The sequence below is a fragment of the Mixophyes fleayi genome, chromosome 2 (assembly GCF_038048845.1).
Source record: "Mixophyes fleayi isolate aMixFle1 chromosome 2, aMixFle1.hap1, whole genome shotgun sequence".
Taxonomy (NCBI): Eukaryota; Metazoa; Chordata; class Amphibia; order Anura; family Limnodynastidae; genus Mixophyes; species Mixophyes fleayi.
Window position 1 is genome coordinate 187,242,682 of NC_134403.1, and position 27,718 is coordinate 187,270,399.

Below are 27,718 nucleotides of genomic sequence, written 5' to 3' on the forward strand. Positions count from 1 at the left end.
TTTTTTTTATATAGACATGTGGTGGAGGTCCGAGAGGCATGTGGGGGAGGTCTAAGAGGAAGTTTTGGAGTACATGTGGGATTTGAGAGCCTGTGGGGCCATTTTATGGAAAGTGGGGGCATTTTATGGCAAGTAGGGGGTGAGGGCAAGTGGCGATATTTGAGGGCATGTTGGACATCAGAGTGGCATGTGGTGGAATTTTTGAGCAAGTGAGGGGAGTAGAGTGTGGACATTTTGGAATGAGTGATGAGGTTTTGTCGCGGAAGGGCTATTTATAATTCTTGAAATTAAGTGTAACGTGTAGCCCTTTTGAAGTTTGGAGGGCCACATGTGGGGCCATTAAAGTATATTGGGTTGCCCATCACTGGTCTGACTGCTAAGAAAAGCTCCCCCCCTACTATAATGAGAAAAACTAAAAACTAATTAATTTGTTAAAATAATATCTACAGTACAAAAAGCACAATCAGGACATTAGTTTATTCTTTTGTTGGTGTAAGTCATGCTGATGATTTGGAGAATAAGCCCAGCAAACCCAGAAGATGGACAAGCCATTTAAATGCTATGCAACCTAAACAATTACCAAGGCTGTTTTGAGGACAAGCAAGTTGAATTGATACATAGTTATTAGGGGATATCTATTTTACTGTCCAGCCTCCTTTTCACCAGACCCCCTTTCATGTTTTGTCCACGGCATGTTACTGCTTTGTACCCATGTGCACAGATCTTCTATCCTCTACGATGAAAGTAAGGAATTGGATAGGCCAGAGATTGCCAACCTGAAGCTCACAAGTTGCATGCGGTACTTTCTGCATTCAAAAGCGGCTCTTGGCCAGGAGAATGACGGCAGCTTTGGGCGCAGGCAGGGGCATATTGGAAAAGCGTCAGCTTCTCGTCTGACTGGGAGCGTGTCATGTGACCTCCTCTGCACAATGCATGGAGGTGACAGTGTCACAGATAATCCAACCAGAAGGAGGAGGAAAGTGTAGCATCCTCTCCTTCCTTCCTCTGTGTAGGCTCCAGCAGCTAAGTGTGGGAGTTGTGACAGGTAACTGGTATTCAATTATTGAGGAGCGACCAGAATGCTTGGGGAGGTTGGGAGAGGCATGTTGTGGGTGATTAGGCAAGCGGAGAACCTTGTGTCTACTTCTCCATGGATGGTGGTGGTTGAAGTGACCCTGATCGAAGCATGTGAGCAGTGGGCAATAATGGATTCCTGCCTATCTCTTTAAGATGGTGCAGCAGTAGCCCACTTTTGCAGGTTGTAACTGACCCATAATGACACATACACCGCTATGTCCTATTTTTATAAGGCATTCTTAACACGGAAACACAGAATGTATTCTGATAGATCTCTTTATAATAGAATTAGTCAGATATTCTTTGTGAGCACACAATGAATAAATTTGCTTAACTACGTTTCATTCACTGGTTCTTACCTTTGTCCTGGAAACCTGTGATCCGAGTACAGAATAATGCAGTTTTCAGAAATACAAACAATTGATGGAGTACAATGTATATTGTGTTAAGCTATGTTTATTGTTTAGTATATACATTTTTAATTACGGCTTAAGAAAAACAAAACAAACAAAACGGTTTTACACTTTCACATACCCTGCCCATACACAGCAGCTAAGTGTGTGAGTTGTAATATTTAAGAGGTATGCGAAGAGACTGATCGGCATGTAAGGCATTTGATGGCATTTGGATGGATGTAAGTTGCATGTGGTGTGGTCTGATGGCATGTAAGGGGCATGTGGTGGTATCACTACATGCCCATCACACCACTCCACATGCCATGAGATGTTTCATGTGGATGTAAGGGTCATGTGGGAAGGTCTGACGGCATGTAAAGGGCATGTGGGTAAATATGATGGTTTTTAAGGGGCATGTGGTGAGATCTGATGTGGATCTAAGGGGCTTGTGGGGAGGTCTGATGGGCATGTGGAAAGGTCTCATGTGGAAGTAAAGGGCATGTCATCCTGGGAAAAATTGCTGCTGACCTTCAACCCGTATTTCAGAAAGACAAAAGACTGAAGGAAATATTCCCAGATTTACCTCTCCTTTCATACAGACAGCCTCCAAACTTAAGAAATCTCCTCGTTAAAAGTGCCCTCTCATCACCATCAGAGACTGGCACCTTCCCTTGCAAAAACAAAAAATGCAAAACCTGCACCCATGTCCTACCAAAAAACACAGTCCACATACCCAACACACAACAGGACTATAAAATAACTAACACATTTTCATGTACATCCTCCAATGTGGTGTACATGATACAGTGTACAAAGTGCCCTGAGGGAATATACATTGGAGAGACCAAGCAGAAACTGCAATCTAGGATGAATCTACACATCTGGACACCCCCGTGGGTACACACTTCTCTAGACCAGGACACAGTATGACAGATTTAAGTCTTAATACTACAATGTTTTTTTTAAAAATGACAGAGAGAAAAATAGGGGAATTCAAACTGATAAGAACACATTCCAGTCATTAACGCAAGGACTCAATGTAACACCTGGATTTATGACTCACTACATGGACACACTTCACACCTAACAGCAGAGCAACTCCAGATCTCTGAACTCCTAGGACTTTTACTCTTCCATCTGTAACGAAAACCTTCGTTTTGTAACTTTAGCTTCTCTTAATGATGTATCCCCCCCCCCCCCCCCCCGACCACGTACAAATATCTTGATGTAACAGCTCTTAAATGTTGTGCCGTTTCCTCAGTGATTCATTTGTAAACTTGCCTGATGAAGGTGCCTTTGTGCTCTGAAAGCTAGCAAATATAATCATTTTTTTTTGGTTAGCCAATAAAGGTATCACTCCTATAATACTTTTGTATTTTTGACACAAAAGTATTTAACATCACATATGATAAGTGTTATCAGTTAAGTCTATTAAGGAAAAAAATACAATTCTAAAAATTAATGGTTTTAGTATCAAAGCATATATACTATTGTGCATCATTTAGTGGAATGCAGACATGCTTAGGAGGATTTCGCAATGTCATCTTGATGCACTCTGGCAAAATTTGTGTACATTTCTATATCGGTCTTTCCATTTTCCACAGCTTTTATATCTGTCCTTCCATTTTCTGACAGTTGACAGGAGAAGATAGATACACACATATAGTTACCGTTGTTCTCTACGCAGAGACGAAGGTTTAGTGTGCACAGAAGCGGAAAATGTAACAGAGATAACAGACAATGCTCTACTTTCCCAATTTCAGTTTCTTAGCTTTTGTAAAGCACCCATATCCACTAAAACAATACGTCTCCACAGAGATTAATTACCTCATAAATTGTCATACAGGTAACAGAGGAGATTGATATGAAGACAATTATGTGTGCATGGCCTATGAAAACTGCACAAAACCGAAATGGCAGCTCGCCAAGAACAAGGCTGTTTTAGGATCTACTGAACTACCGTCTCTATTCATCTGCTGGACCCACAGAGCACAACGGTCATTGCTTTTGTCATATTGGTTTGGTTGCTGGTTCCACAGACTTCTCATTGCCATTTCCATTGTTGTTCAGCTGCCCACTGAGTTCAACTGTACTTACTGCTGCCATCTCTGGTTCACTGCTTGACCAACTAACCCAACTGTCAGCATCCTAGACCATATGTCAAATCTGCAGAGACTGCCTACTCTATTACACCCATACAGCAGGGAGGTAAAGTAGCCCCCACCACCTCCACTGCCCTACACATCTTGCACAATTCTACCACCCCACTCATTACCATACCTAACAAATCCACATTGCTCACATCACTGTACCAACTTAATTTACCTTTTCTCATTCTCCTACTCACTTTCACCACACTTCTCTCACCGCATCCAAGACATTCCATCCACCTTCTACTTCCAATCCATCTAACCGTAGCCACATATTACCACTACCTTCCCACCCCCCCCCTCCTTTTCCTGTGCACTTTAGAATGCGAGACCTATTTATTTCAAATTGATTCAACCTCCTTGCCATTACAGAAACCTTGCTTACTTCTATGGATACTATATCCCCTGCAGCTCTCGCCTGTGGGGGGACTCAACCTCAGCCATACTCCCAAACCCAGAAATGACAAAGTGGTGAAGTAGGCATTCTACTTTATCTATATTGCACCTTGCAATTCACACCTCAGAAACCCTCCATCTCATTCACTTCCACACTATATGTCTATTCTCTCCTGTTCACCTTCGTGTTGCTGACTTTTATCGTCAACCTGGATTCAGTTTCCCAATTCCTTGGCAAATTTGCTACCTGGCTCACTTATTTCATATCCTTTGACCTACCTGCTCTCACACTAGATGATTTGTTGCCACAAAAAACCATCTTTCACCTAATTCCTCCTTTGGTCTCTACTAGTGGACTTCCTCTCCCACCTACAGTGATGGACACTCCTTTGACCTATTCTACTTCATTTCTAGTTTCTCCAACTTGGCCTTCCTGCCCGAACATAAAACTCCTTTCTTTCAGGCTTACTGTGTATCTAATGCCCTTTCCCTAACCTGCCTGCACAAAATTCCACACCCAAGGCAAATACGCTTGATTCAATCCACTTCTAATTGTCACTAAAATAACTACTCCCCCCTATAAATAAACTTTCCTGGTGACTACAGCAGTAGACAATGCAGCTATAGCCATCATATATAGCCTCAGATGATCCAAACCTCAACCATGGCACACCAAACAGACCGGCTACCTGCAAACGTGCTTCCACATCATGCTTCTATGTCAACTTCTTCCACTATAAGCTCATCCTTTTATCTTACAACACTTTCCTTTCACTTTCCAAGCAAACATACTTTCTTTTTATTTTTTTTTAAACTATATAAAACTCCCCATGCCTCTTTGCCACCTTAAAATCTTCTCTGCCCCCCTGCACCACTACCCCCTTCTTACCTCACAGGCCATGATTTAGCCACCTAGTTCAAAGATAAAATCAACAAGATATTTCCGCATGCCTAACCCTAGAAAAAAAAGGGGGAGAGTTTGCGCTCAACTTCCAATGGATTGCAAGAGATGCAATAGAACTAGGGATCCCTCCCTAAAAGTACAAAATAAACCGGAAAAAAATCTATGCGCTCATTGGCTTGTATAAATCTCTAAATGCGTGTAATGCAATTCTAGGCTGTTATATCGTATTTAAACACAATTATATGCACTATTTATCAATATTAAATATTGTATATAAATAAAAGAAATGAACTATATGTGTATAAAGGAGTTCACTAGTTTTATCTCTGTTAAGTCTCAAAGTATCAATAAAGGGGATAAGAAAACCTGATGTAAAACCATTAAGTACAAAAAGAACACATATGCGTGTACAGTGAACTACAGATAAAGATTCCAATATAACAATGGGGAGATAAAAAAACCTGATAAATAAAACCATTGAGTACAAGAAAACATATATCAAACATATGACATTCGTCAGCCACCCAGTCTTTGTGCCATGGATCATCCAAAGATAGCTGCTAACTGTGATTAGTGCACCTCCTAAGGTCAAATAGCATGTATAATAATCATCAGTAGGATTATTAGTGCTCATATAATCTATGGCATGGATGTATAAAAGGACTGCAGGGTCCAAACGAAAATGTCCAGTGCGTAGCAAGTCTATGTGTAGTGTCCAGATACTAATCGTGGATCCAATTAAACCAAATAGGGCTTGATTGAAGGAAAATATATATATTGTACTCCAAGATATTATGTTACTTGTGGTTTAGTAGTGGGTTTCACCGCTCCGGCGGGAGTCCGATGGTATGGTACTAGTGGTTGGCTAGAAGAATTACGGGCAGAGTAGATGAAGCAGGGGATCACGCTGCTACTTCCTAGATAGAGTGTGAGTTGCACCGTGGAACGCATACGTACTTCCGGTTACTACGTCACTTCCGGTCTTGTTGTGGCTAATAGGATGCAAAATAGGTGTAGGCCCAACGCATTTCGTCCGGAGACTTTTTCAAGGGAGCTCATGCCTAACCCTGCACACTCCACCTACCTTGTCTTACACTCACCAATACACCCCCAGTTCATTCTCCTGGACATCTCTGCTGCTTTTAACACTATTGTTCACCCACTTCTCCTTTACACCCTTCATTCCATTGGATTCACAATAAACCACTCATTTACTGTCTCAATCTCTGGCAACCCCTCCACTTGCTCTACATGTTGAGTTCCCTCAGGACTTTGTTCTTGGCATTGTTTTCTCACTGTACAACTTTTCTTTTGGAGAACGAACTTGCTCTTTCGACCTCCAGTGCCACTCTCTGGCAATAACACTACAATCTCCTCAGTCTCCCAAGCCCACTGCACTTTGTGTTACACTTGACTCCACCCTTTGCTTTATTGCTCACATCCAATCTCTCTCCAAGTCCTGTCGTCTCCCCCTTAGATATATTGCCAAAATATGCCCTTTTCTTACACGGGATGCTACCAATACAATCAACTAATCTCCTAGCTTTACTACTGAAACTGCATCTATCTGGTATTCCTCTCACCATCTATCCCTGCTTTAATCCATTTTATATGCTGCAGCAAGACTGATCTTCCTCTCTCGCCACCCCACATCTGCAGCACCTCTTTGCAAATCTATAGAGTCCTTAGCAACTCTATCCCTTCATACATCCTGAATCTCATCTCAAAATGATCTTCCATGTCTCCCTTAGCTGAGGTCATTAAAAACAAAACACAAAACAAACAAAAAAACAAAACAAACCAAAACAAACAAAACAAACGCAAGGCGTTTTTGTTGTTTTGGATTTGGAATGCATGACAAATTATTAAACATTAATGCTGCACTGACTGTAGGTAATTAAATCTCACAAAATATACGAAAAGCTTGCACTTTCCCACCAGCAATCAAACTGACACCTAAGGGCTTGTACTCAAGGGAGTTTGTACAAATGGCTTTGGAAGGTGAAAGCTGTTAAAGGTGACAGCAAAATAGTGATGCATTCATCCATATGAGAAACAAGAAATACAGTCTATACTGACCTGCACCTTGTCTCGTCTCTGGTAACCACCTCTCACTCTCGCCTACAAGACTTCTCCTGTGCTGGTCCCCATTTATGGAATCCCCTACCACGCTCAGACTTTCCAAGAGCCTTCAAATCTTTAGACGCTCTTTGAAAACCCATCTCCTTTATAGAGATGGCCTTATCCAGATAACACTAATGCGCCTTCACAACTGTCCCAATCTCCACTGTGAGCTGCTCCTCGTTTCAGCTGTGCTCTCTTCCACTTAGAATGTAAACTCTCTAATGACCAGGGTCCTTCATACCCTTTTGTTTTCATGTCTGCATTTATTTTGTCTACCTTGCATGTTCATGTTTTATGTATATACTGTTTTCCCTACTGCACGGCACTGCAGAGCACTGTAGCAAACCTACGATCATAATAATAATGCTCACTGACGCCTCAGTTCAGGAACTTACTAGTTTTATTAAGTAAAAGAAGGACATTCACTTTTCACCTCTATTAAAACACAGAATTTGCTGCTGCCTGTACTTTAAGAGAACTCTGGTACAAAACACTATGTTGCAACCAGATTGAGCCAAGTGCTCAGAAGGGCTGCAGTAAGTGGATTTGAAGGTTAGCTTATCTATTTAGCCACCAAAGAAGAAGAGTGGAAACAACAACAAGAGAAAGCAGCTATTGAGGGGAAGGTGGTGATGCTGGGGTTTTAAAGATATAAATAGAAGGCAAATGCAGCAAATTACAAAATAAATTTGAATGCCTAACATTTTATTACTGGTAAAAAAAAACAACAAAAAAAAACAAAAAACATTATAACTAAGATACCATATAGTTGAATTTGTAAATTTAATTACTTAAACAAAAAAACACACCTCTTAAAAAGTAGAAAACAAGGATATTATTTTGGGTGGTGTAGTACGAATTCATTTTAAGGCAACTAAAAAAGAAAAAAAAAAAAGTTATTAAAAAGGGTGTGAGGGTTGACAAAACTACCTTTCTTTGGCAATTTCCTCAATCTCCTAACTGAGTTTTTATCACGTTTACTGGCCACCTGTGGGTTGGAAGGTGAAGGTGCAGAGGTAAGACGTATGGGGAGCCCAGCCGCAGACATCAGTATAGCCGCCATACCTAGGTGTACATGAAATCCACATGCAAAAAGGAAACAATGGGGGAGGGTGGGAAACAAAAGTAATAAAAATAAATGAAACAAATTCTAAATAAAATTATGAAAATATAGAACAAAAACACTGTTGAACGCAAAAGCAGATGGATAAAACAAAAAAAACAAAAAAAAAAAAAGTGAAGCGTTGCATTACTACTTAAAAGATCAACATGCATTTTGTTGGCATTTTGCCATATTGTAACCTCCTCCTGTTCGACATTCCCCTTACCCATCCATTCCTACTTCAAATCGCCCTAAATGCTACAGCAATACTGACCTGTCTCTGTCACCGATTCACATCTGTAACAGCACTTTGCAAACCACTACACCTTTTCCCCATGTCCTCCTAATTCCAATTATTTACCTTCACCAAGTCCCTCAATAGAACCATCCCTTCATACATCTCAAATGTCATCTCTAAATACTTTCCCTTTTGCCCTTTTATATCTACCTTGGACCTGTGCCTAGCCTCGAATAGTCCCTCTCAATTCCGCCTACAAGACTTTTTTCGAACCTCTATGAACTTGGAATTCCCTACCATGCGCAATTACACTCTCCCCCAGCCTTGAAATCTTTAAAATGTTCACTGAAAAAACTCATCTCATTGAGTACTTACACTGGTGCAAAAATTGTAAGCTTTCACAAGCAGAGCACACCCTATCCTTTGTTTTCATGTCTGCATTTTTTTCTGTCTACCTTGTATGTTCTTGCTTTCTACACTATCTGGCACTATGGTGCCCTACAAATCATTGACAGTAATAATATGTTTTGCAAGCAAAGGAGGACTGAAAACATATGTACACGTTCAACCTATGTAACCTATACACTGAACAATTAGACTGTGACCATTAATAAAAATATTTTACTTCTAATTCAAAAACACCCCAAAAAAACCTAGTCAATTATTTTCCAACTTTTTAAAGTGAAATACAATGAAGAAAATAGCCTATATAACCCGAATTTACTTTTTAAGAAATTGCATTTATAACACCTTATTTTACAGAAAGTGTTGTCCAGAGATGGATGGGGTGGTAAGAATGCCTGTAAAATAAAATAATCATAAGCTAAAAGCAGATATGTTAGTTAGCAATTAAAGGGGAAACTATTGCATTAAAAAGGAACATGTGGTGTCTAAAAACCAAACAAAAAACCGCAGAAAAATACAGCTAAATTGAAATAAAACTTATGAATAATAATACAAAGTGATGTGCTTATTTAACATTAATCCCTCTAGTTACCTGTACGATGGTTTGTTCATTTTCCTTAATTGTGATTCAAGCTACTATTAATGATTTACAGTTTGCGCACTGCCATGAGATAAACAAGGCAACCAAAGTCATATTACATAACACGTTGAGTAGAGTAGCATTGGAATGCCCCTATTTACAGCCGGCACACACCCCCTCCCTTTCTTGCCGTTACGTGATCATATATCACTACCAGGGAACAAGTAGATACCAATGCTTCCATATAGGAGACAGATTGGGTTTTTTTTCCCCCAGTGGTAGCCATCCATAAATCTGCCACACAGACTGGTTTTGTAAATGTACACAGTTAAAAGGACAACATATTGAAAAAAATGTTACAAAAAGGATAAAAACTTGTTTATATTTGTTAAAAACAAAAAATGGGCCCTGTAGGACCAAGGACGAGTCCCACTGAAGGGGTTCAAAGTAGTAAAAATTATACTTGACCATCTCCCACTGGTATTTCCTGTTGGTGGGGGCCTGGAAAAGAGGTTCGAAATAATTACATTCCCCCATTTCAAACTATGTAGCCCCTTAGTAGTTGCTATTTGATGACTACATGTGATCACCAGACAACAACACCTTATATTACTGAAAGTGTCAAGTTGCCCAGAGATGGGGTAATAATAATGCTCAGTTCTTCCCACATCCTGGCTTCAATAAACTCAGGGGTACTTTCATCTGATGTGGGAGTTTGTTAAATTGTATGCCTTGTTCTTTATTCCTACACATATTCTGCATTCCATTCAATACAGTGTAAACGAGCAAGGAAAAAAAAAAGAAAGAAAGCATTATTTACAAGCAAGATTTCATTATGGAAACCTGTGTGTAAAATCCTGATTTTGTTGAAATGTGACCAGCCCAAAAAGCTCCAAAAATAGGTTCAGCCCAGAGATGAGCTTCAGCATCAAAAAGGGGTCAAATATGTGAAAATATAATTAATCTTTGACGTTTTTTACTTTTATCCACCTCAGTAAATATTTTTTAATGGAGTATATCAGTTTACATATGTCATTCTTATAAAAAAAAGTGTCTATAGAAGGCATTTGGGTGATGACTATAATACATACACAGCTATGGAAACCAAGGGGAAAAACAATATTTTTCACCCTATGGATTTGAAAGAGAATGACATCAGACAAACTGAGGGGTGGACCATGAAAACAGAATTTGAAAATACACTTCATAAATATTTAAGTCAGTTAACCTTCTCAATTGTGGAATAAGCCATCTCCCAGGCTAGTAGTAACTTGTGGGAGAGGTATTCCACAGGGTGTTCCTGACCATCATCCCCCAACCATATTAAATGTGGGCACACATCTTTATACCGTACTCTGGGTGACTGCATCACAGGATTAACTGGTGCTGGGGGAAATACAGGGAACCTCAGAATTGCCTGCAACACTGCCGCTCTAATGGAGGGATGCCCACTCCCCCAGTTTATCAAGAAACTCACGGCGTTGCACTGGAGTTCCCTCAACAGCCCCAGCAGTTGGAGTACACTTGAAAACCGATGCTTGACTGGGTACTGCTTCCTCATCCTCATAAATGGTCATCCTCCATCTGAGGATTCTCTAGGTTCCAGCGGACCAACTTCCCGATCAGAACAGTTTGGGTCTCAGCTGCCGTTGTCTCTATACCGCAAGTCTGGCACACTTCACGCAGATGAATTTTCTTCAGTGACTTGTATACCATCTCAGCCTAGCTCTCAACTCCATATATTTTAATCTAATATGGTATCTCCCATCAGTGAGAGATCCCTAGCTGCCACCAAAATGTGAGTAAATGGGTACTTTGATATCTCGACTGACACCACTGTTCTGCACCTCAGGCTTTTAATAGAACAAGACAATGGGCTTGACTTGAAACCATGATCTATATCTATGATGTGAAATATGCAAGCTGTTCGAAATATATATGATGATTAGAACAGAGAGTAAGGTATGTAAAACAATTACTAAATTTCTCTTTGTTTTCATAAACATGTTCAGTTAATAAAAATATACAAAAAAAAAACATATTTAAAGGATATTGAAGGCTTATATAGATGAAGGAATAAAGGAAATAAAAAAAATACAGCCATGCACTAGCAAAAAAGCAAGAGATCAGTATTCATGAGTATTACTTTAGCTAGAAACTATTTTGGTTAGGAACAAAGAAAAAGAGCTTGAAGAGTCAGTAAAGCACTAGAAGGTACAATATACTTATATACTTTAAATATACTTATTATAAAAAAAAAAAAGAAAAAAATAAGATAGATCATCAATAAAGCAATAATGAGCAGATAGAGCTAGACTTCCTGTCTCCATGCTTGAGATAATGCTATTCGATGTCCTTCACAGCGCACATGAACATTCTCTTTATGAATATTGCTGCATTCAGAAAACTTATATTGATGAAACATATACTAGGGGCTAGATTTACTAAGCTGCGGGTTTGAAAAAGTGGGGATGTTGCCTATAGCAACCAATCAGATTCTAGCTTTCATTTATTTAGTACCTTCTACAAAATGACAGCTAGAATCTGATTGGTTGCTATAGGCAACACCCCCACTTTTTCAAACCCGCAGCTCAGTAAATCTAGCCCTAGATCTCATTCCAAAACTATGCTTATTAACAGAGTTGGTCCCCCCCCTTTGCTGCTCCAACAGCCTCCATTCTTCAGGGAAGGCTTTTCACTAGATTTTTGAACTTGGCTGCAGGGACCCACATCCATTCAGTCACGAGACCATTAATGAGGTTGGGCAGCAAGGTCTGGCTCGCAGTCCATTTTCCAATTTATCGCAAAAGGTGTTTGATGGGGTTGAGGTACTTTGCACCCTATGCTGCAGGGAGGGTTTGAATGCACTGTAAAAAGTAAGGACACAAAAAAAGTTTTGTCTTTGGTGTTTTTCAGCATCCTTGTACAGGGAGGTTGGTAGATTTACCAACACTAATATCAGATGACTTTTTTTCGTATTTAAAGCACACTGGGTGCAAAGAAGTCCTTTTGGTCCTATAAATTCTTTTGTGATCTATAACAGAGTCCATGGAAGAATACACCTGTTCATAGTTTCCTGGTATGTACAGAAATAGCAGCTAAACAATAATTCCTGATTGTTATCACATTTACACATTGCACAAGGAAGAGGTACATTGCAAAGGGCAAAACACGGAGAGGTAGAAAAGAGAAAAAATAGTATTAACCCAGAAGTGTGTGTTTCAGAGAAGCAAATTTCATAGATGGATGAAGAATTATATCTTAAAAATAAATACAAATTCTCCCCTAAACTTATACCTTTGTACAAACCATATCTTACCGGCAAGAGCCTGTTTTGTAGAACTGCTCTTCTGCATCTGTACTGGAACTGATGGTATGCTTAAAAGACAATAAAAACAAAATAAAAACCACAGGAAAATAAAATATACCACGATAGATTGGTGCATTATGGTCTTGATCAAATATGTATGTTTATTTTAGGGAATGACATCACCAATTTCAGAACGACATATCAATGTTTTACTGGCATGGGTTGAGTTTTGCAGTTTAAACACCACAAACAAACAAATAAAATATAAAGCTTTGATTCAAGATTTAGTGGTTTAATTAATATAATAGGTCACATTTCATATATAATTTCATAAACATTTACACTATTCCCTCATGTGCAGCCTCCTCTAATGTCACAACTCCCCTGGCTCTTCCTTGCTAATGACACAAAGGAGTTGCACTGAGGAAGCTAGTCCTCTAGACAGCATAGCGCAGGATGCAGCTCGACTTGAAAGCTAAGTTGAGCATTTATCATAGTAAGCAATAGTATATAAAGCACTATGCAATGTATACATACAATTCCAATAGAGAACCTAGTAATAGTGGTCTAACCAGAATCCACCACATAAAAGAGCATATTGGAAAGATAAAACAATTTATATCATAAAACCATGCTATTAAAAAGGTTTTCATAGCAAATACATGAGAGAATAGGGCTGCTCTATGGTTATAGCTATTTATAATAATAAACCCTCAGTAAATACTAGAGATGGTCACTGACCCCCATGTTTTGGTTTTGTATTCGGTTTTGGATCTGGATTACCGTCGTGTTTTGGTTTTGCAAAACCGCCATTGCATGTTTTGGTTTTGTATGGTTTTGTTTTGCTATTTTGTTGGAAAAATCAATGTTTTTGGGCCTAAAATAACCCAATTTAGTGCTCCAACTGTTTTAGAGATAAGTAATCTAATTGTAAAGCTAATAAATTATCAAAAAAACTGTTTAATTCCTGGTAGGTAGGCCTTCATTTATTCTCAATCTATGCATATTGGCAATGCCGCCATCGTCTTTGGATGTAAATTACACCCTACACTTATAGTTAAATATGTAAAGAAATGGAAAAAGGCAGTTTGCTTTCTGTCTCTATAGGCCGCCCTCCACTTGTTTAAAAAACCAAAAAATTCAGCCGTTATAGACTGTACAATATTAATTGAAATGGACAAAGCCAGTTTGGGGTCACTCCGTCTAGGACACCTTACCCTTAAGGAGAAATTGCCCAAACAGCAGCCTTTCAAGACGGTACGTGATATGGAAATGCCACAAGTCCCTTTCCTCTTTGGGGGTAGATTGCACCCTACACTTAAATAGAAAGTTTTAAAAAGATGTTCTCATCTTCAGCTTCATCCTCACCTTCATCAGTGTGTACGTCATCATCACAGACTATCAATTCATCGCCGCTTGAATCCGCCATTAGAGAACAGTCAGTGCTTGGATGTCTTGGATGGTGAAGGCCTTCCTCGTGGAAGATGTAGTTCATTTTTATAAACATCATTTTCTCCACATTTTTGGGAAGTAACCTTCTACGGCGATCACTGACTAAGTTCCCTGCTGTGCTGAACACTCGTTCAGAGTACACACTGGAGGGTGGAAAGCTTAGGTATTGCAAAGCAAGTTTGTACATGGGTTTCCAAATGGCCTGCTTTTCTTCCCAGTAAGGAAAGGGACTGTCTGACATTTCCATATCAACTACCTCTTGAAAGTAATCCTCCACCACCCTTTCAATGTTTATACTTGTATTGGATGGAGTTATGGGCAAAGTGACATTTTTGTGAAAAATCCTTCAAACCAGCCCAGATGTTAAACTGTTCTGGTCTGCCCCCTGCGTCTTCCCTGCTTCTTTTTATGGGAAATTTAATTTTTTACAAGCAGCAACAGCTTGAAAAAGTGAAGGAGGATACGTCGTCAAGCCGAGGCCCAGTTCAGCGGCCAACTTGCTGAGTAATAGCTCCTTGCAAAAGTTCACATCTCGCTCATTTTGAAGCAAAGACTCAATGTAGGTCTTAAACCTTGGATCAAGCACAGTGGCCAAAACGTACTGATCCGAGTTCAAGATCTTAATAACTCGAGGATCATTGTGAAGCGAATGAAGTACTTGATCGACAAGGCCAACATACTTTGCTGAATTGCTTGCTTTCAGCTCCTCCTTCATTTTCTCAAGCTGCTTTTCCAATAGTCTAATTAAAGGAATGACTTGGCTCAAACTAGCAGAGTCTGCACTCGCCTCACACGTCACAACTTCAAATGGTTTCAGAACCTTGCACAGCACTGAAAGGATTCCCCACTGTGCAAGAGTGAAATACATCCCCCCTCCTTTCCCAATGTCATGGCTTGTGGAATACGCTTGGATGGCTTTGCGCTGTTCCTCCATCCTCTGAAGCATGTACAGGGTGGAATTCCATCTAGTTACCACCTCTTGCTTAAGTTGGTGGCAGGGCAAGTTAAACTGCTCTTGGAGCTGCTGTAATATCCTACATGCTGTGGCTGAATGCCTGAAATTTTACGGGCCACAGAAAGCATCTCCTGCACCTCACGGTTATTTCGTAGGAAGCTCTGCACCACCAAGTTGATGGTGTGAGCAAAACAGGGAATGTGTTGGAAATCACCCAGCTGTAATGCTCGCACTATATTGTTGGCGTTATCAGAAATGACATACCCTGGGAAGAGTCCAAGTGGTATAAGCCATGTATCAATCACATCTCTTAGTATGCGTAACAAATGGTCAGCTGTATGCCCGTTAATGAAGTCGGTGATACAAAGAGTGGCCTGCCTGTGACAAATGTTACGTAGTGGTGTAAATGCTGCTGCTGTTCCTGCTGGTGAAGGTGAATGACCAACCCAGTGAGCTGTCACAGTCATATAGTCTTTGGTTTGGCCACTTCCACTTGTCCACATATCTGTGGTTAAGTGGACAGTGGGCAGAATGGCATTTTTCAGCGCAATCTCTACATTTTTACACACTTTTTGGTATAGTTGTGGAATAGCTTTACGGGAGAAATGGTGTCGCGATGGAATTCTGTAACGCAGACACAAAACCTCAATAAACTGTGAAAAACCAGCTGCGTTTATTGTGGAGATTGGACGCAGATCTAACACTAACAATGCAGCCATGGCGTCTGTGATTCACTTGGCGACCGGGTGACTGCTGTCATATTTGCTTCCCCTAGCAAATGATTGTTTTACAGTTAATTGCTGAAATGTAAGACTGCTCATTTTCTTGACCTGCCTCTGGGCTGACGATTCACCCCCAGCAGCAGCAACAGCAGCAGCAGCAGTGAGACTAATGCTTTCTTCAGAGGAATCAATAATAGTGCAGGAGTAATCCAACCTTAATAAGTGGGATGCCGGGCTAACTCAGAGTGCTACTGAGGATATTGATGAGGATGGTGTGTTGGGTGTATTTTGTAGCCGTCGGAATGTCGGTGAGCGGAGGGTCTTAGCTGATGATGGAGTTCTTGTAATTTTTTGGGAAGAACTTTCAGCTTTTCCCAACACTTTGCCATGAACTCTCGTTAAATGGCGTAACATAGACGAGGTTCCAAGATGGTTAAGGTCCCTCCCTCGACTGACTGTGGCTTGACATACACTACAAATGGCTATACAATTGTTGTCTGGATTTGGGTAGAAACAATTCCACACATAAGTGGATTGTTTTGTTTTATGCCCAGGCATGACAATGGCCTTTTTCTTGTCACGTGCCAGAACTGCTGCCACTGGTGCAGGACTTACACAAACAACCTCATCCTCATCAGCGCCCTCGCCACCTACACAAATCTCCCCCTCATCCTCTTCTAATTCCAAAGTGGCATCCTCATTTTGTGCATCACCGGCTACACTCGGGCTATTAAGGCACACATCAGCAGAATGCTCATGATTAGACATCACACTGTTGGATGGACTCTCCACAGGGATTGGTGTCATTTGTGAATCAGAGCAAACATTATCCTCTAATGCCTTACTGTTATCTTGCAGCTCGGCTTTGATGAGTAACAGTAGTTGTGCACCAATTGTAGGCTCAGTAACTTTTTGGGATCTGTCACTAATAGCCAAAGGTGAAGGCCTCATTCTCTCTTTGCCACTGCGTGTGTAGAATGGCATGTTGGCAAATTTTTTTTTTTATCGGCACTTAACTTTTGCTCAGTAACACTTCTTTTTAGGTTCAACACAGTACATTTTTTTTGTTTTTGTTTTTTGGACTGATTTCGAAACACTCTGTTTGACATCGCCTTGCCCAGATGACGTACTGGGAACATTATCAGGACTGGTGACAGAACCTGGTTTCTCATTATGATCATATGTGGACTGCTTTGAATCCATTCTGAGCCCCAAAAGTACGGAGGAGTGCTAAAAATTATTTGGTAAGATACTGCTGACAGATAGTAATTTTGACAGCCAGAAATATTTAGGCAAAATAATGGGGGACACCCAAAAAGCACTTTGAGTGCCAAATATTGAAAAAAAAACAAAAACAAAAAAACAACTCCGCTATCCTCCTCTCTAGCGATTTTTGTTAGCACAATTGGAATCAGAATATTGTATTCTCTGTCCCTGCTCTAATCAGCCTGTGACTACACCCTGCTCTCTCCCTCTGTCAAATGGCGATGGATTGCTGTGGAGGCGTGTATTTATAATCTTCAAGTATCGCGAGAACCTAGCCCCAAGATAAGACGACGTCACGATGACATTCGGCCTCGATTTGGATTCCGAGCGGGCGGGAGATTACTCGGCACTCAGATACCCAAAGTTCGGGTGGGTTCGGTTCTCAGGGAACCGAGGCCGCCCATCTCTAGTAAATACGAAACAAAAACAGAGCACCAGTCTGAAAATAGAAAAGCTAAAATTGCAAAGATGAACTAGTACAAAAATTAAAGTTAACATCATAGAATATTGAGGTTTATGCCATGTTTATGAAGAAGCAACTAGTAAAAGGTGTAATATAGATGCTTTAGCTCATTTACGATCACTGTGTAAAGAAGGAGACCCAACAGTTTATTTGTGCAAGTGCCCCTACTGATCAGGCATTTCCTAATCTGTGGAAAGAACCCCTAAAATCAATCTGCACCTATATTTTCAGATCTACAAGGTGGAAACGCAACCTTAAAGTTTAACCTACGTCCACTTTAGGACCACTCCCTACATCCATGTAAACATTTCAGTTTTTCTCCTATACCACCCTGAGATCTTAAATGAATCATAAGCGTGAGGTGACCTGTGTAGTTCAAGCGTCTTATTATGTTGGTCAAAACAGTTAGAAATTAGCTTTCGGGCTTGGAGGTTGAGTTTTCCGTACCTCTGACCATCTGGAGAACTTAAGTCCTTCTGTTGAGTGGAAAGGTGTGTTTACCTACTGGTAAACCAGGGAATGGCTCTCTACACGTACCTTCTCTACCTGCCAGAAAACGGAATCTTGTTTTTTTAACTTGCATGCAAAAGTAGACACACCTATCTGTCTAACTGGCACTTAACCCAATTCCTCCAGACGGTGTAATCGTTTGACCCCACGCATTTCGGTCTGCAAATCCATGCGCTTGGCCTTGTGTGCACATTTGCATAACACTTATCACCAAAAAGCATTTGCACTGCTCTTTTGCATGTCTGCAAATGACCCTAGTAATGTTTAGTGGTCTAGACGTGCATTCTTATAATGAGGCAAAGCATGGCAGTTGTCTCAGGCATCAGTGAAGGGATTGCAAAATGTAAGGAAAAAGTTTTTTAAAAGAGCACATTTTTATCAAGGCAAATGTCCAAACAGTCTAAAGGGTTCTTCTAGTGTGGAAGTATTATGTGTGCTACAAACAGTTTCTTCCACCTAGGTAAAGTAGAATAAAGTTATACTTGGCAGCCCTTTGCCGTGGAGCGCTGGGTGGAGTGACTTGGCTTTGGATTTCTCAGATCTGGATGTTCAAAGAGGTGCGGCGAAAAACGTCTGGAGACTGTGGTGGTGGATGAATACAGAAGCGGGATGGCAAAAGTGGTCATTAAGAATATAAATATATAATGATATTAGAGCAGTAATAATTAGAAATACTCAATAGCTGCTTAAAAATAAAAAACTTAAAAATAAATTATATGATGAAAAAGAAAATGGGAGATGGATATCTATTTTTCATTCACAAAAATTCTTTTATATTATGGCTAAACCATTCTAGCATAATTTCTAGATTCTGTTTTATTATTCAAATTGTATCTCTTCTTAATAACTATACTACTTTTATACACTTATATTCGTCATCTACAATTTAAAAAAAAGCTATTGAATATAACTATTCTAAATGGATTTCATTTTTTAATATTCTTACTGACTTTTCACTTTCATTACTTCATTAGACCATATAGGCTTATACAAACTCCTATACAACTATTTTACTAGCTCCATAACCTCCTATACAACTATTTTACTAGCTCTAATACCTCATTCTAAGCTTGTTATCTATAGTTAATGTCTCCTAACCCACTTAAACTATAATCAATTATTTCACCTCTTACATTATTAATCACCGTTGCCATGTATATTTTTTTTACCTCTACCTATCTCCCCTTTCATGTATTACATCACATAATTTATTTTTGTCAACTGTTGAGTTATTTCAAAGTACTACTATTCTATAATAATTATGTATTTGTATTAAGAATAATTTACCATCCTGTTCCTGTATTCATCCACCACCGCCGGCTCCCAAAGTTTTTTTTGTATCACTACACTGGACATCCACATTTAGATAATCCAAAGCCACGTGAGTCCACCCAACGCTCCACGGCAACGTACAGCTAGGAATGTCAAAATAAGTGGCGTTTACATTCTTGGCAACTAGTATGTGTGCTTTATAGTCTATGTCACATCAATAAAAGTATGATTACTTTGGATTGTGTAGGGCAATCTTTTTCAACTCTGATCCTCAAGTGCCAAACAAGTCCTGTTGTAAGGATCTCTTTTAATCGCAGACAGGTTAATTATGTCTGGGTCACTATCTACCCAGTCTGTTCTCAGAGTAAAATCCTCTAACAATTACCTGTTGGAGGAAATTGAAGAACTGAAGGAGTTGAGAAACACTAGTGTAGGGGGAGGACGACGAGTGTGTTTGGTTGTCATCAATTTTGGATGGTATCTTTGAAGGTTTATTATACACAAGTTAACCCGTGCATGATACTCATGCATTCTAGTAAAATCAAGCTACTTAAGGTGTTAAAAAGGTTCTTGTCATGCATTTGGGCCACAGCCCAGGCCTCAACCACCAACCACTCCCCACTGTCACCCCCGGCAACCACCAACCACTCCCAACTGTCACTTCTCCTTCAAGAAATATATATATATATATTTTTAAAATCTTTATAAACACTTTTAACAATTAACAAATTAAATTAACAAATTAAAAACATCTTAGTATACCAAATTTCAGCCTTTTCTGAATTTGTTTTTCCACACACACTAAGAATTTAGTAGGTCAGTGTATAACTCCGCCCAGCAGGTGGCGCTGCAGCTTGGTTTTATTTTTTCCACACACAGACAGACTAACACACGCCACTAGACATTTATATTATAGATTCATATATTTCCAATTATGTTAAGCCTAAGAATTTACAGTAAATTTCTACTAATATGACATCTGCCAGAAGCATACTCTGCTAATTTAGTGGACCTTATCATATGAAACCAAGCAAGAATATGATAATGATATGTACTGACAACAATTTCTAATTACGGTAATAAAAAATATTGCACCTGTTTTAAGAAAACTGCATTTGTTAGAGATACTGCTACATTATTGTATTTAAAACTATTGTAGCAGCCACAAAATAAAATCACTAAACATAAGATGGAAATGTGAATACTAATATATATATATATATATATATATATATATATATATATATATATATATATATATATATATATATATATATATATATATATATATATATATATACACACATATATACACACACACACATACATATATACACATATATACACACATATATACACACACATATATATACACACACACACACATATATACACACATATATATACACACACACACACACACACACACATATATAAAAGGCCAACGGCATTAGTAGAAAATGAAATATATTAATACATTTACCTGATTCCATTAGCAGAAGATGGACCAGGAAATTGCATTGACGCTGACGGTGGCAGCCATGTGCTATTAAGCTTCGGTGCTGACTTGGCACTAGTCATTGATGGTTTAGGATATGGTAGATAGCCAACATTGCTGTTAGAGGTTCGACTGGTGTTCGGATAATTGGAGGGTGTAGACAAGTTAATCATTGAATGTCTATACCGAACAGGCATAGGTCCTGTACTACTGTTTGTTAGACACTGATGACAAGCACATGCGGCGGCTTTATGTACGGGTCCCAACTTTGAAATTATAGGATAAGGAATGTCAATACGCCTCTGAACTTGCCGGCTAAAACCAGTCACCTGATTTGTCTGAATGAGCGAGATAAAATCAATATGGTAGCGAAGTCCAAATTTTCCAAGATCTACAGATGGATTCCTTTTACAATAGTTTTCCTCTAGGAATATACAAATATGTGTTTCATATGCTGTCCAGTAGCCATCATCATTTATCCACTCCCAACAAATTCCTTTGGCTGGAGCAGAGTCTAGCGAGCAGAGTGTTTTCCTCACAGGTCGCATGGTTCCTGAGGTTAAAGGAGTCATAATGAAATAGTTAAAACAGGCAAATAAAGTAATCCAGTTTTGGCTTAATAATGTTCACAAAAGTCTATAGCACCATAATTACTGCTACAAGATTTAAAACAAGTGCAAGTAACCCTCAGAATTTCCCAAACACAATAAACTACTTCCTCATTGAACTACTGGGGTATATGCAACGTTCTGAAATACTGAGAAGATTAAATTCTGAAAAAAAATTAAATATAAATAAAATACGCAAAAACACTTAGTAACACCCTCATAAACCCTTTCACAGTGCTCAGACTAAATTTACAGTTTAAAAAAAAAAAATGCAGTGCAAATGGGCTTATCGACATCAGAGCACCCATAAAGAGCAGGTCATTTTGTGAGAAGAAAAAAAAACCAAAAAAACCCAAAAAAAACTGTGGCCAACCAACTGGGGAATGCCCTGAAAATGAGCACTGTCTACCACTTAAGGATCATTAAAATATATCAGCCTGCAGCCCAAAATCTTGTTTTTGCACATTTGAGTAATACAAGGCACACTAAACGCATTTAGCCTCCATATAACTAGGGATGCCCAGGTCGGACTAGCTCCTCCCATCAAAAGCAGCAAACATTTACACCCCTTTCAGTTGCTTTTACAACCAATACATTGGCTAGCGCATCAAAATAGTGTCAACAGAAATAGATATATGACAAATCATCATTTGTGCTGTGAGGAAACATTTTAAAAATAGTTTTGCAAATGACCGATAGGGCCAGATTTACAACCAAATCTACTAGGCGCTAGGTTTAAAAACAAACAAGTGAGAGCCAGCTCCTTATGGATGGAGGTGCCAACTCCTTCCAATATCATTCAACCTAATAAAAAAAAACCACAAGAAGGAGCGCCAGTCGCTTTGGTTATAGCAAATAAAAATTAAACAGATATGGCAAAATACACTCAAATTCCTGATAATCATAAAAAAAAACAAAAAAAAAAAAACCAATAAAATAAATCAAGCATATAACTATATTTTCTACAAACTTACTTAACATTGATATCACATATAGATAACCATCTTGGACAACCCCATCATATACATTCGTGTACACATTCTATGTGATATCAATGTTAAAAAAGTTTGTCGATAAAAACAATATAGTTATAATATATTTTATTGATTTCATGTCAAATAAATGGTTTTTAATGATGATCAGGAATCCGACTGTATTCTGCCATATCTGTTGAATTTTTATTTGACATAACCAAGGTGACTGGTGCTCCTTATTGCGTTTTAAACCACCACTTAACACAGGCAGTTTAGTACTGCAAACTGCCGTATTTGCCATAGGACGGTTTGAGGCTCAAATGTCAAACTCGCGGCGATGTGTGGCGATTTCAAAACAACTAAATCTACAACGGTTTAGTCAAAACAACCAGAAAAAAAAAAAAAAAAAAAAAAAGGCATTTTTTTTAATAAAACATGCTTCGGATAGAAAATCTGCATGCTGTTTGAGCTATGTAGCCTATAGGTTTGGACCATCAGGAAAAAAATAAAAAAAAGGTATATATCTATCCATATCTATATAATCACACACATACTTTAAAATAAACACCACCTAAACAAAATGAAATTTGTACTGCAACAACTTGGAAAAAGCCTGTGCAAATGCAGCAGCCTAGAGCATATCCTCTAAGTTTATGTTTAACATTTTGGGATGATATGCAGGTATTAAGTGGACAGGTCTCATGGTGAATCAGTATTATACCTCAGCACTTCTCATACCGCACTGACTAAAGAAGAAGGAAAAAAAAAAAGGGACAGAAGATATGCTGAAACTAATTAAGAATCCCAAATGTAAAATCCGAATAAAAAAAAAAAAGAAAAAAAAAGACACATGCAGACAATTTTCCTGGCACTTTGTTCTAGACCCTCATTACAGAAGTGCAGATGTGCAGCAGAATTTCCCATAATTGTTGTTAGTGCAATGGTTCACGCTAGTTAACATCCAAGCTTGCTCAGCTTCTTCAGTGAAACAGCTGAGGCAAGCTGCTTACTATTCCCAGGGCTCATCTCTCAACTTGACACCTCTTTATGTAGCCTAGTGTAAGAAAGATGGAATATTTCATGGTGAGGTTATGAATAACAGCTAGTGATGGAGGAGGTTCATGATCCCCACTCCAAAAACTGGTGTTCCTTTAAAAGGCACAATAAACTGACGTTATTTACGAACACTGCTCAAAAGTGCAAATCTGCAAAAATAATACCAAAGCAGTCAAACATTTGCTATATCTTCCAACCTGCACTTAACAAATAAAAGGTAACTGATGCAATAGTTTTAGTGGTTTCGTGGATTCATTGATGCAGTCAAGCCATCAGCTGGGAGTGCTCCATCTTGTACTCTCTCTCTCAGGACCCCTTCCTTTTTGTTGCCAAATGCACAGTGCACATGGAACTATATAAAAGCACATAGAACGAGTACAGAACCTGGTGACATGTTCTCTTTCAGTGTATTTTGCTAGCAAGTATTTGAGTGGTGGAGTAATTTATATGCCCTCAGTCTTAATCTGGTTGGTGTGACTCGGCTTTAACCCCTGCCGCTGTATTTATCTCATCAGGCCAGGTCATGAAGCAATCACCGGGAACCAACTGACATGGGCCTTTGTCACATGATCACTGTGATAGTGTATCACAATTTTGTTTCTTTACCGAAGCTGGATCTGTATCTAGCTCAATCCTGGCATAAAAGTACATATATCTTATATCACCATATTAGGGAGAATTAGATGATATAATGATGCTGTCATTTTCTGAAGAGGCACTAATTGTGTAAAACTATGCTTAAAATATTTTTTTTTTTTTATGTTCTGAAAAAGGAATATAAAATTTGCCTAGCTAGATTAAGAAATCTAAAAAAGGTACCGGTATACTGCTGAAGCCACCTCAAAATGAAAACACCTAAAAATGTTGTTGTTGTTTTTATGATGCAAACTACCTACAGTCATGAAGGTGTTAACATGTAGACTAAGAAAGTTCCTCTCTCTTTTGCACAACTGTGTTTATTCCCTACACAGTTATTATTTATTTATTTATAAGCCTTCACAGATTCCACAGCGCAGAACAATCAAATACTGATAAAACATAACTAATACAGTAAGCAAAATCATAAATACATGTGGCAGTTATGCATAAATAGCACAGGTGAGTGCGAGAGTAAATCTGTAGGGACTCACACAGAAAGTAGCAAAAAGATATCACAAGGACATAAGAGAGACGGACAGTAGACAGACATAAGACACTGGGTAGAAATTACCCTGGCTGTGAGAACTGCAAGAAAGAACAACTGGGATAAAGTTAGAAACTATGTCAAAATAAAACAGACCTGTCACATACACACCAGGCATATAGTACAAAACAGATACCTGAATAAGCAATATTTAAATAAACACTATCACATTTACTATACAGTCCCATATGGTTTATTCTAAATTCACACTTTAAAGTTAGCCATATTCTAGAGAGTTGTAAAGGAACATGTGTGTACGAACATCATATGTGCAGGCAGTAGCATCAGGGCCATCTCTTGCATTGGGCACAAATGGCAGGTGCCCAGGGGGGCCCGCCCATCCGAGGCAGCGCTGTCAACCAAAAACCCCAGGGGCAGCAAGGAGAACAGTCCTGGTATCAGGACTCCTGGGACCAGGAGCAGGGAAACAAACCAACCATCTCGCTGCGAGATGCAGCAGTTTATCTCAACCACCTCGAGCTCCCGGTACTCACGCAATGGTCACGCCCACGCCAGTCACTGCTAGGCTGGCTTTTTATTGGCTTAGGGAACTTCCCTAAGGGAAGTATTCAGGGGTCCCGCCCATCGAGTAGCTGTTGTGGCCAGGAACTCTTCTTCACTGCCCATTGTGCTGCAGATACCAGGCCAGCCACAAGACTAAGGCTAAAAAGGCAAAAAAATCCTGCCAAAAAAAATAAAATACTTACCTTGCGGGCAGCTGGCGATTTGGCTCCCTCCCTGGTCTCCTCCTCCGTGCGGCACTCGCAGTGAATGTCGGGCGTGACGTCATCACGCCCGACATCCATTGCGGAGCGCAGCAAGGAGGAGTTCCCCGCGCTAAAACAGCATTCAGCAGGCAGCAGCAGTGACTCTGAAGAAAAGTGAGGAGGAGAAGAAGCCGATTAAAAGGTAAGTTAAGGGGTAGTTTTTTTTGTTTATTTGAAGGGACGCTGATGGCTGAAAAAAAGTGATATATATATATATATAATCACTATCTATAATATAAAAGCCTAGTGGCGTGTGCTAGTCTGTGTGTGGAAAAAAAAAACCAACAAGCTGCAGCACCACCTGCTGGGCGGAGTTATACACTGACCTACTAAATTCTTAGGTCATGTTACCTCATGAACACACATGTGTAGCGGCGTGTGTTAGTGTGTGTGTGTAAAAAACTATTTTCTCAGAAAGGGCTCATCCAATTGACCTGAAATTTGGTATACTGACATTATTTGACAAAAAAAATTAGAATAGTGAAGTCAGTTAACTTCCATCATCCCCCCTTCCCCCCGTGGGAGGGGTAGTAAAGGCTAAATTTACGAGATGAGGGGTCAAACTCATTTTCGTGAGGTAATTTTACCTCATGAACACACATTAAAAAGGGCGCTTGCGTCGGGAAGTAACGCTCGTCCCCTGAGGAGGCCTGGGCTAGGCCCAAATGCATGACAAGAACCTTTTTAAGACCTTAAGTAGCTTGATTTGACTAGAATGCATGAGTATCATGCACGGGTTAATAGATATAGATATATATTTATAGGCCCCGGTGCACTGCTTTGCAATGGGGGCCAGCTATGATCTGTTCCGCCCCTGCATATATAGTAATTTGTGATGGTCACATACTGTTTTTGCAGGCCAAATTCCTGTTGTACTTGTTATACAGTACATCCTTTGTTTTGTAACGACAAGATAAATGCTACATAACCCTCCTACACTGTCCCTTGGGACACAGTAATGAAGCATGAGACTTAAGGATCTCACTGTATATCATTCTGTTTTGCTGGTTAATAACATAAATGGAAGGTGTCACTAATGGAACGGATATTACCAAGTTACGGTATATTCATTTTATATCAGCATGACCAGGTTTTCCTTAAAGTTCACCTTAACCCCAGAGCAAAAATATGTAAGCATACAGATCTTTTCTTGACAGCTTTGGTGCATTATATTTTTGTCAAAAGAAAACAAAAAAAATATTAAAAATTAAAATGGCTTTTTTGGTGTGAACCCCCACCCACTACATAATGATAGAAAGGAAGAGGCGAGAAATTTAATTTTAAGAATTATTCCATGAAATATTTTCCTCATTTTACCACAAAATTTTGCACATGAAATTGGTGTCCAAGTGCTCTTAGTCCTGCAACAATTCTACAAAATGAATTAACCGATGTCCCCATCTGTAGTCTAAAATCAGCAAAATACAGTGTGAAATGGCTACTCCATGAAATAGTTAAATAAAAGTAGAACAAAGTTTGAACTGGACTCTGTAGCGGAAAAGAAGCCAGTGCAGCAACTGGTAGAGAAGGGAGGCATATGCAGAGCAGAGGGAAGGAAAAGTAAGACAAGCAGTAATTTTGAAGATGGACAGGGGAAGGTGAGAGGAAGTAGGTTACAGTAGTCCAGACAAGAGATGACAAAGAAGTGAATAAGGGTTTTGGTTGCATCCTGGATGAGAAAGGGTCTGACCTTGGAGATGTTTGGAAGGTGGAAATGGCATGTTTTTTGAGATGGATTGAAATGGGGGAGTGAAATAGAGGGAGGACTCAAGAATAAACTGCTAGGCAGTAAACTTGCAGGACAAAGGAAAGGGTAATGTTGTCAATGGATAAGGGGATGAGGAGATGAAGAGGAGAGGTGAGGGGATCCAAGAGTGGGATCAAGAGGAGTTCATCTTTAGAAAAATTAAGTTTAAATAAGTACTAAGACATACAAGAAGATATAACAGAAAGACAGCTGGATACACGAGAGAGGAGAGATGGCGAGAGTTTAGGGGAGGAGATTTATTCTGTGTGTCATCAGCATACAGATGGTATATGAGGACAGCCAAGAGAGGACAGTGTCACACAGACCAAGGGAGCGTCTGGCTAAAAGTCATTAGTTCCTAGCATTAAGTGGTTTGAAATCTGCAAGATGGAACCAGTCATGAAAAACTGGGAAAATATTTCAGAAAAAGCATTCGCTGCAAGAATCATGTTTTTGACTAGCCACACACACACACACACACACTTAAACATGTGTGTGTTATGGCTTAGGGGGCTGTAGTGTGTGAGGTAGGTGGTGGCTAATTAATGGGTGCCATTATGTTTG

At 39.4% G+C, this 27,718-nt stretch overlaps 1 protein-coding gene across 7 annotated transcripts in view; it reads right to left on the bottom strand.

The window, feature by feature from the left end:
* Positions 1–27,718, bottom strand: part of DTX2 (deltex E3 ubiquitin ligase 2) — a 73,247-nt gene that overhangs the window by 18,835 nt on the left and 26,694 nt on the right. For 6 of the 7 annotated variants that reach the window (XM_075195113.1, XM_075195110.1, XM_075195114.1 and 3 more), the window contains exons 4-6: positions 20,805–21,372; positions 12,691–12,749; positions 7,977–8,111 (exon numbers count right to left, since the gene is read on the bottom strand). In XM_075195113.1, the coding sequence (XP_075051214.1) occupies positions 7,977–8,111; positions 12,691–12,749; positions 20,805–21,372 (762 nt within the window). The remainder of the gene's footprint in view (positions 1–7,976; positions 8,112–12,690; positions 12,750–20,804; positions 21,373–27,718) is intronic. The other variant, XM_075195116.1, reaches the window with a different exon arrangement.